This window comes from Haplochromis burtoni, unplaced genomic scaffold (assembly GCF_018398535.1).
Source record: "Haplochromis burtoni strain Fernald_Lab_line unplaced genomic scaffold, NCSU_Asbu1 Contig_88, whole genome shotgun sequence".
Lineage (NCBI taxonomy): Eukaryota > Metazoa > Chordata > Actinopteri > Cichliformes > Cichlidae > Haplochromis > Haplochromis burtoni.
In genome coordinates this window covers 2,192,123-2,201,899 of record NW_024582449.1, presented here as the reverse complement: position 1 = coordinate 2,201,899, position 9,777 = coordinate 2,192,123, and the positions used below count along the sequence as shown (strand labels likewise).

The window sequence follows — 9,777 nt, the reverse complement described above, 5'->3', positions numbered from 1 at the left end:
CAGCTGGCATCTAGCTGGTGAACTTAGTGTAGCATTTAGCACGAGCAGGTGGAGACCAAAGCAAAGCTAAAAGGAGAGCCTCTATTGGGCTTTTATGACTCAGAATCACAAACACATCTCCAGATGTAATAAAATGAATGATAATATTATTCCATGTAAGTCAACCGTTTTTGCGCCATGGACCAGTTTATGTCCAACAATATTTTCACTGGCCGGCCTTTAAGGGTTTGTGGATAAATACAAAAAAAGAAAACCAGCACTGCTACCAAAAAAAAAGATTTATTCATAACACTCGGGAAAAGACCCAGGGAAACCGAGTTAACGATAAAAATGATTAAAAAACAAAACAAAACCCTGATTAAAAACTGATAAAACCCCAGAAAACCATAAATTTTACACCCAAGCCTCAACTCTCGTGGCCTGGTACCAAACGACTCACGGACCATTACCGGTCCGTGGCCTGGGGGTTGGGGACCGCTGATGTAAGTAATAGTGTGATTTTATATGTATTTATTTATTTTTGGTGATATAGTCGCGTTTGATGTGTTTATATACGTTCTTATATATTCTTACATGCTTATAACGCAATCCAAACACAAACACTTCATACACATACACTTCAGCCCTGTAGAGATTTCTTTATAGCTTTGAAAGTCTTAAAAAATAGTAAATAATGATAGTTTTTAACATTATTGCTCCAATATCTGTCTCATTGCTTCCTAAACCAGTTGCATAAACAGTGGGAATTACAGAAGTGCAACGTGCAAACAAAATACAATTGAGCTAGCTATAGGAAACTGCAAGAATAGCACTCAAAACTATGACAGTAAGCACCAGATTAGTGAATAAAAAGCTTACATTTAAAAGAGGGTAAATATTAAAAAAGTTCTTGTGATAGTTAAGGTTTACATAAAACAGCTTTCCTCATTCCTCCTGTCCCTCTGAAGATCCCAAAAAAAAAAATCATAGTCAATTAGAGATGCATATAATGCATTATTGAACAGTGTCATTTATTTCACCTTTTACAGTTGAGTTCATGAAAAATTATGCCAATTACTGATTTCCTCCAGGGCAATGTAGTAAGTGGTTGGACCCTGAGGCCATTTGTTGGGGCATGACTTGCTGCTCTTTGTGAGGTCGAGGGGAGTGATGTACATGCGTCATCACACCATTTTGCGGTCTGGCTCCTGAGTTTAGTCAATTAGGAAAACGAGCAGTGCAGCGATATGCGCACTTTCACCAGAGTCCATTTCTTTGTTAAATTAAATCAATCTCACTCAGCCAGTCTAAATTGAATAGCTCTCACCTACTTTTAAATGTGAAATAGGTGAATATCAAAACAGCCGTGGCATAAATCCTAATCCAATTTCTCTGATGCTCGCGAAGAATAGAAGCTTTTCAAGCAACCGCACACTTCTTTAATCTATCTTCTCTCGAGACATTTTCTATTGTAACATCTTCAAGAGTCAATTAACTTCACTTGAATAATTTGATCGGAAAACTTTGAAGTGTGCTAGCTGTTTGTAACTGGATTTTTTTTTTTAAATTAAGAAAAAATATTATGTGTATTTTTTAATTTCGTTTAAATAAAATTGACAAACTTTCTTCGCTTACTTCCCCAAATCCAATCAATTGAAGTTTACAAAATATGACGTTTTACTACATGCATACACACACCTCATTCACAACATAAACTGTCTTTAGCATAATCAGCTGTGTATTTTGGATTTCACATGAGGGAAATTCTCTGCTGGATGAAAACGAACCAAAGCAGTATGTTTAAAATATCTTGACACGAGTGATTTTAAAGTGTCTTCTCCTTCTCACTAACCTTGAGCACCATCAGGTGAGGCTGAACCCCCCTAAAAAAAAAACTACTACCACCACCACCACCACCTCCGATCTGTATTATCAACAGAGCACTGAGAAGATTGATACTCCCAGTGCCAGCTGGAAAAAGAGAATGAATCAGAATTTAATATGACTTTAATGTATTATTTTCATCTTAGCCGGTGCCACAGACCCATCGAGAACCTGGCGCACAATCCCACAGCGTCTTAAAATATTTAAATTGGCTACAACTTTTTGATGTTAGAGACTGTACAGGTATATGAAAGTTTCTCTGCTGGGAGCATATATAGTGCACATTGCAGAAATTTTATTTGGACCACCCACTCTTAAAAAGTCAGTCTTTCTATAAACGCATATGTGACATTTACACAATCTGCTTTATATATTGTTGAAGAAACTGTATATGCAATATATATTATAAGATATAAACTATATAATACACTATATTTAACAAATACCTATTTTTTCCACATATCTGAGAAACATAATGAGTTGTGTAAACATCTTATCACCCCTTTAAACAAATGAATCTGCAGAAAATATTTAGCATGTATGCATATGGGCATGTTCTAGGACAGGCAGATAACATATTGCAGACAGGCAGCAAGCAGAGTCACGTATTGTATAAAAAAAGGGATGCGGACATTGATTGATTGGTACTTGCTACTTGTGGGCTGTACTACAGTCTGAGTCACAGCTGACATGTTAAAAACCATAATTACAGCATCAAAAATGTGTTTTCTATAAATATATTATTTTATTGTGTCTTACATTTTTCCTCACAAAGGTGATTAGAGCCCCCTAAAAGCTATAATGCAAGCCATATAAGGCACTTTGTTCCTTTTTGGTAATAAAATTTAGGCTGCATTCTTGCCAACCAGAGAGACCAGGCAGGCATGGTGAGATATTGCAGTGATACCTGTGATATTACAGTCTCAGTAGAAAAAACAGCATTGTTTAATTTGACATAACAATTGATATGATTCTGACCAGTGTGTTTTAATACAGGAAGAATAAACAGCTACCATCCCATTTGTGGGTTTCTAGCTAGCTAAAAAAACAACAAAAAACAACTAACTTTGTTAGCCTAAACATTTTAATCTAGAAGTTTCAAGTACGTCTAAAATGAGTGCACTTTTTTGACATAGTGTTAATATCAGTGTTAGCTCGTTTATTTTGTATTTTATTTTAAATTAGCATTAGCCTTTATAGCGCTAATTTAAGCTAACATAAAAGATAAGGTTATTTTCGCCATTTATTCATATTCCTGGGGAAAAAAAACTCTTTCACTTGCTGTCTATTTGCAGAAGCACAGTTTACCCCTTATAATATAATATTATTTAAATTATTTTGTAAGAAAAAAATACATTTATAAGAAAATACTGTAGTGGGGGGGAGCAATATACAGAATATACAGAACACTGTTTTATCTAAGCTTAATGTAGCAAATATATAGCTTTATAATCTCACAGAAAAATATACTGTCTGTTTGTATTTTGATAAATAGTTATCCTGCCCTGAACTACAGTCAAAACATTTAAATGAAATGTCTGTATAGTTTTTTTTTAGTGTAGTGGTGTAGTGTACTTTATATAACATTGAAAATATAGGTCTCTGTCCAACTTTTCAATATATCTGCATATTCCTTTCTCAGGAGAAAGGCTCCAGCAGTGATCCTTACCTCCATAATAATTTTTGTGTGTTGAATTCCTAATCTTCAAATGAGTGTTTTGCATGTGTACATGTGCAGGTCAGTGGAGTGTCTCATTGCTAGTTCAGAGCTACTGGAGCAGAGAAAAGGATGGAAATGTCTGCAATTTGAAACCTTGTTAGGAATTTATGAAGTGCTAAAATGTTTTCTCCCCAGAGAGGGTCCAAGCCAGCTGCCAGTGCCACTGTAAGCCATTTACTGCAGAGCTTTGCCACCAGGCTGAGGCGACAAGGCATACACACACAAATGCTGTATTTTTGCCTGAAATACAAACAAACTGTCTTTTCACAGAACCTCAGATCGTAGACTTCTGCTGCCTTGGCTTCTTCACTCTGAAATCAAACAGCTGTAGATTTATATGCAGCTAATTGAGCCAACATTGACATTTATTACCCTCCTATCCTCTTGAGAATGCTCCTGCACTAACTACATTTAATGCCATTCTCTTTACAGTGATGCCAGTTTAAACCGAAGCATGAACATAATCACGTCCGTGGACCTTATTTCATAATTGATGGGAGTTTATGTTAATTTAATGTTCCCAAAATCCCAGGGATGGGAATACACTGATGAATCTATAACTGCTGATCATGAGCAATGAATAAGCAACACTTGGAGTCAGAGATTTTTAACAAATACTGATTCAATCTTCTTCATCTTAACTAATTTAAATTGATACTTAAATATCAAGAGCTTAATATCAAGAGCTTATTTATCAACTTATGTTAAGGTGGTGCTTTCAGCAATAATTACTGCAAAATTTAAAAATGAAAGACTGATAAATAAAATCAAAACCACAGATTGTGATGTTCTCCTATTTTTTTTCTATTCCAGTTTTCAGTGAAGACCTACATTCCAGCTTATACTTTGTCAATGCATCTCTGCAAGAGGTAGTATTTGCCAGCACCACAGGGACCTCTGTGCCCTGTCCTGCTGGGGGTGCGCCGCCTGCCTCGTTGCGGTGGTATCTGGCTACCGGCGAGGAGATCTACGATGTCCCCGGCATCCGTCACGTTCACCCCAATGGAACCCTCCAGATCTTTAACTTCCTGCCATCCAGCTTTAGCAAGCTGATCCATGACAACACGTACTACTGCACTGCCGAGAACCCTTCTGGCAAGATTAGGAGTCAGGATGTCCACATCAAAGCCGGTGAGTCTCCAGATAAGGGTTTGAAGGACTTGTTGTTATTGTGATGATGGGGGAACTTGCATGGGTATGAATTTAACAGACTGAGTGTACAACACTTGTAGTACTGATAGTGTGTTATTTTTTTGTAGTTTAGTGGTTAAGTCCAGCAAAGGTCCAAAATCTTACAATAATGCTGCTTAAAGGCTTAGAGCAACTAATGATTGATCTGTAGGTATAGATCAGACAGTTGCCAGGCAGAACCCTTGATGGTCCAATCCCAAGTTGTTCTCAGGACATGCAAGGTCACTTCTCTCTTTGGGAAGAAACCTAAGGTAGCGCTTTAGATTAGGAGAAACTGGCCTGATAATGTTGGACTTCAATGCACAGCTTTTGGAACTAGTCTACTGGAGAAGGCTGGACTTTAGTGCAATCTGCTATTGCCCTCAGTGATTGGACAGGGCAGTGTCGGACAGAGGTGGGCATACTTGTATCATCCAAGCGTGCTTGAAAACTGGGGTTCTCCCTAGTGTCAAAAAAAGAGATCCTGACTGTAAAGCACAAAATAACAGCTCTGAGTTTCTGGTAGTTTCTTGGAGTCCCTGAGTAGGGTGATGGAAGTGGCCCAAGTTGGAGACACCATTGTCCTACTGGGGGACTTCAGTGCTCACATGGGCAATGACAGTAAATCTGAATGATCTGAATCCAGGCACTGTTCTGGCATTGGAATATTTGTCCATAAATAACACCACGTTCACGCATAAGAATGTTAACCAGGACACCCTAGGGCATAGGTCAATGATCAGTTTTGTAACTGTATCAGTAGACTTTTGGCCAAATGTGTTGAACAATCAGGGGAAGAGAGGAGCTCAGCAATAACTAATGGTGAGTGGAGGATGCCAATTAGCCCAGCCATGCCTAAATGTATACTGAGGAGGTGCGTCCCACCTCTAGTAGAACTTTCTGACGGAGGCTGGGGGTCTGAATAGCCCATGTTATGCACCTCCGTTGATCTGTTCCTACATAGCTACAAGGAGTTGTGTAAGGTGGTTGATACCTGCTGTGGACTGTGTTCTCTGAAACACAGATAAGATTAGAAGTTCATGCTATAACATGTACCAGTTTTGTAGTTACATTTTTTAGGTGAAACTTGTGTCTCTACTTTAAGCTACACTTTCCACTACCATGGAAAGTGTCCCTTTCTTTGCAATTTTATACCATAGATCTGAACTCTGATGCTTTCTTTGATGGCAGACCCAGTTTGCTTCACCCTAGATGTCTTTAAAAAAATGCATAATAATGTCATTTTTTTGCCCTGTAAATGAGACGTGCCTTTTAATTCTGTTTTTTAATTGTTCAATAGTATCACGGGAACCCTACACAGTCAGAGTGGCTGACCAGAAGGCTATGAGAGGGAGTGTAGCCGTGTTCAAGTGCATTATTCCTGCTTCTGTGGAGGCCTACGTCACTGTCGTATCATGGGAGAAAGACACCGTGTCGCTCAGCTCAGGTAGGAGAAAAACTTCAAATATAGAGCTTTTAGCACTCAAAGCCTCCATGTTCACAACATGGTAATAACTGAACTTAATGTGTATATCTGAAGGTAAAAAGCAAACATTGATGCTAAAATGACCAACCACATTTGTAACTTTGTGCAAGGTATGTACTAAAAAAAGACTTTTAGTGGCCATGCCGGTAATTTCTGAGAGTTGTGTCCTTTTTTTTTTTTTGCTGTTTATGCCCAGTTGCCTTCCACTTACTCTGCTCTGTGCTCTTTGGACGCTGTGTTCTGTTTAGCTGTGAGTCATCTTCTTACCTGTTTACTGGCTGAGTCTGCCATTACTGGGGCTCTGCAGCTCTATACAGCTATGTCCTCTCACTAGCCAGAGGATGTTGATAACTGTCACATTGAATCACTGGGCTTCTCTTTCTTGTACACACTCCACCTCAGCCAACGCCATTTTGAGTCCAGCAAGGGGTAAAGTGGGACAGTTTACATAGCATTACATACCAATGACCTAGTTTACCCTCCTTATTTGAATCCAGTGGCACAGCGGGATAGCGCAACACACCAGAACGTTCTGTAGCTTGAATTTTTACTCAGGTTAAATGGGATGCTTATCTCTTTGATTGCTCCATGTACTGCCCGCTGGCTGATTTTGCTTCATACTGTGGCGTTCAGGGACCTGTAAGTGAGCACTTGATGTCATTTGACTGAAGGCAGAATCTGGGACGGTGTTTTGGTGGCATTTTAAATGTGTGTGCTCAAGCATGAAGATGTGTCTTCTGATCCATGCCAGCGACTTATTTACTCGAGGTTACTCGAGTTACTCGCTGCAAGCTGCTGGTTGAAGACATTGCCTAATGTCACGGAGAGCGAGCAAATACGCAGCATGCAGATATGATTAGGTTCCGCAAATGAAATGAATCATGTAGACAAGACCCAGAGATGATGTTTATCTTAAGTGTGACTGAAAAAACAAAAGCGTCCATGCAAATGAAATACTTTTACGTGTGTTCTCTAGATCAAAAACAAAAGTTTGTTGTCCTGAATTAGAAAATACATGAAGAACGCCTCTCCGTGTATAGACCAGGAGTAGTATTTGTGCCATTTCTGCAAATTAAAATGCATGTCTGCCAGTTATTTTTCCAAATCAGCTCTGATACAGTCCACAGTGATGTCTGTGCTTTTTACCGCAGGCCAGACGGCCTATAGAATATGCAGTGAAGTTTTGATGGATTATATTGTACACTTGGTGTTCTTTTGAGTTCTTGCACGAGTGTTCAAAAGAACAACGATATCGGATTGTCTGTGTTTACTCCAATAAGTATTGCAGCAGGCGAGTGCTGTCAAAAGCATGAGCACACGGTCAAAATCACTGCTGCTCGGTGATAAATATTTGATGGTAGATTCTGATGCATGAGCGGATTCACCGCGCACTGTTATGGAGAGGGTATGTTTACTCTAGGAGGGTTAGGAGGTGTGTGTGTGTGTGTTGTGTGCTCGTGTTTGTGCGTGAGCAAAGAACAAGAGAGTGAGTGAGAGACACCATAAGGATACCAACCGGGCTTGACAATGGCAGGGGGATGCAGTCTGGCCCAGCCTAGTTTTCCGACTTTTTTTTTTTTCCACAGCCCTTTCCTTTCTTTTATTCAGTTTTACATAAAAGACGATTTAGTCTCAGAGGACACAAAATAAAGCTATCCCACCGCCTCACTGAATTATTAATCTCAGGTTTTTGTTGGGAGCGGTAACATCAAGTGCACTTCTCTACCTTTGCACGGTGCATCAGAATTAGAAGAAAGACACATCTTTTATAAGATATTTCTCTGTAAAGAGGCTGAAATAATCAAAATGGTTAAAACATTGTGGCAGATCATGGTGATAAAGACCTGCGGCTCTGAAACATCTAAGCTGATACCAACAATGTGCTCCCTGCTTAAAATGTTCAGGTGTGAGTTTTTGCCTTTTGAGATCTCTAAGTCGCAGAGAGGAAACTGGCTCAAATCGCAGCTGCTGACATCTGTGGAATATCCAGTGATTCACATTAGGGTCAAAAATAGATGCATAATTACAGACTAGAGCTTGTCTTAATTAATCAGCTGTGATTGAAAAGTTAATTACAATATGAATTACCTTTCAGAACGAGGACTGCTTAGTAGTCATTTGAAGCGGCCTGTTTTCAATGTGAATGAGCATGATGCAAGCTCACCGGGTCCTAATGTTGCCACTAACATACCATTAACCCGTCATGAATTTTAAAATGGATCTCGCAGCACGAGCTTTCAAATGGCCGGCTCCGATCGCCTCCTCGCCGCTTTTGATAAACAATTGACAGAGCTAATACAGAGATGAAAGGGGTAAAAAAATATGAAAGGAAGGAAGGTAGAGTAGGGAGGGGAGGAGTTGAGCTGTGTCCTACTGTGGTCCTGCCAGGATTTTATATGATGGACCTTTATTTGAATACACGTGTGCGCTCCTGTTGTCTTACTACCTGTGTGCACACATTCATGTAAATGCAGAGCTTTTCTTTTTTTTTTTTTACACACCCTGGTGTGTTTGCATGTCAAGTGCCCGTGCTTTTTGAAAAGGGATAGTGTGTGTCTCTGTGTTTTCTATCTACCTGCCTTTTGTCTCCTATCATTCATGATATGAGGCAGCTTAATGAGCCGGGCGGCCTTGGTTTCAGACAAGAGCTTCTGCAAAACCAGTGCTTAAACGCCGAATGAGCTGCAGAGAATATGTTGTCTCAGAGACCTTGTGCTTGTCTCTAGGATGTTCATAGTTACGTATGTTGTGCAATTTGAGCACAAATTCGAATGAAAATACAGGACAAAATGATAAAATGACTTTAAGAAGGGAAATGTTTGATCAAGCACTTGGCAACAGTGGGAAGAAAAACTCTCTTTTAACAGGATGAAACTTCTGGAAGAACTAGGCTCAGCTGTCACTGACCACTGACAACACTTATCAACCATCTCATCATTTGTAATAGTCAGCCTCATATCGTTGTCTTTTAAATTGCTGGGGATTTGTAGCTTTGGTTTCTAACTATTAAAATCAAAATGAATGATATGATTCATTTGATGAGACCTATCAGGCCCAGTGCTGTAATGTACTTAGGCTAAGAGAAACTAAACCTGTACACCTATCACAAACTAATCCGGGAGGAAACCTGACACAGCCTATGATAATGACGTGTAAGCCAGACCGATGACCTGCAGAAACTCCCTGGGGGACAGCTGGTAAAGAGGGGAAAGGTGAGGAGGGGTCAGGTAGGATGGGGAGAGGACAGGAAAAGAAGAAGGAGGCCATATCTCCCTGTTACAAGGAGGGAGATACGGCCTCCTTCAGGGAAAGAAAACGCATGCCTCTCGTCTTTTCGGGCAGGAGATTAGGTTAGAGATGAAAGACAGGAAGCTTTATTGTGCAATACAGTAAGACACAGGCTTAGAGTGCGAAGGAAGGAAGAGACTCCACAGGTCCTGCCTACTTCCAGGGTGTGCTGCCATCTTGGCTGTCCACCCTCTAAATTCCACACAACATTGCATAACTCTTCTTCTCCGATGTTTGAATAAAATTTGGA

At 39.8% G+C, this 9,777-nt stretch overlaps 1 protein-coding gene across 3 annotated transcripts in view; it reads left to right on the top strand.

The window, feature by feature from the left end:
• The first annotated feature begins 486 nt into the window (after positions 1-486).
• The window catches only part of LOC102288673 (Down syndrome cell adhesion molecule homolog), a 123,229-nt gene continuing 113,938 nt past the window's right edge, over positions 487-9,777 (top strand). The window contains exons 1-2 of one of the 3 annotated variants that reach the window (XM_042222582.1): positions 487-4,714; positions 6,054-6,200. In XM_042222582.1, coding sequence (XP_042078516.1) covers positions 4,369-4,714; positions 6,054-6,200 — 493 coding nt within the window. In that variant the 5' untranslated portion in view covers positions 487-4,368. The remainder of the gene's footprint in view (positions 4,715-6,053; positions 6,201-9,777) is intronic. The other 2 variants (XM_042222583.1, XM_042222584.1) reach the window with 2 other exon arrangements.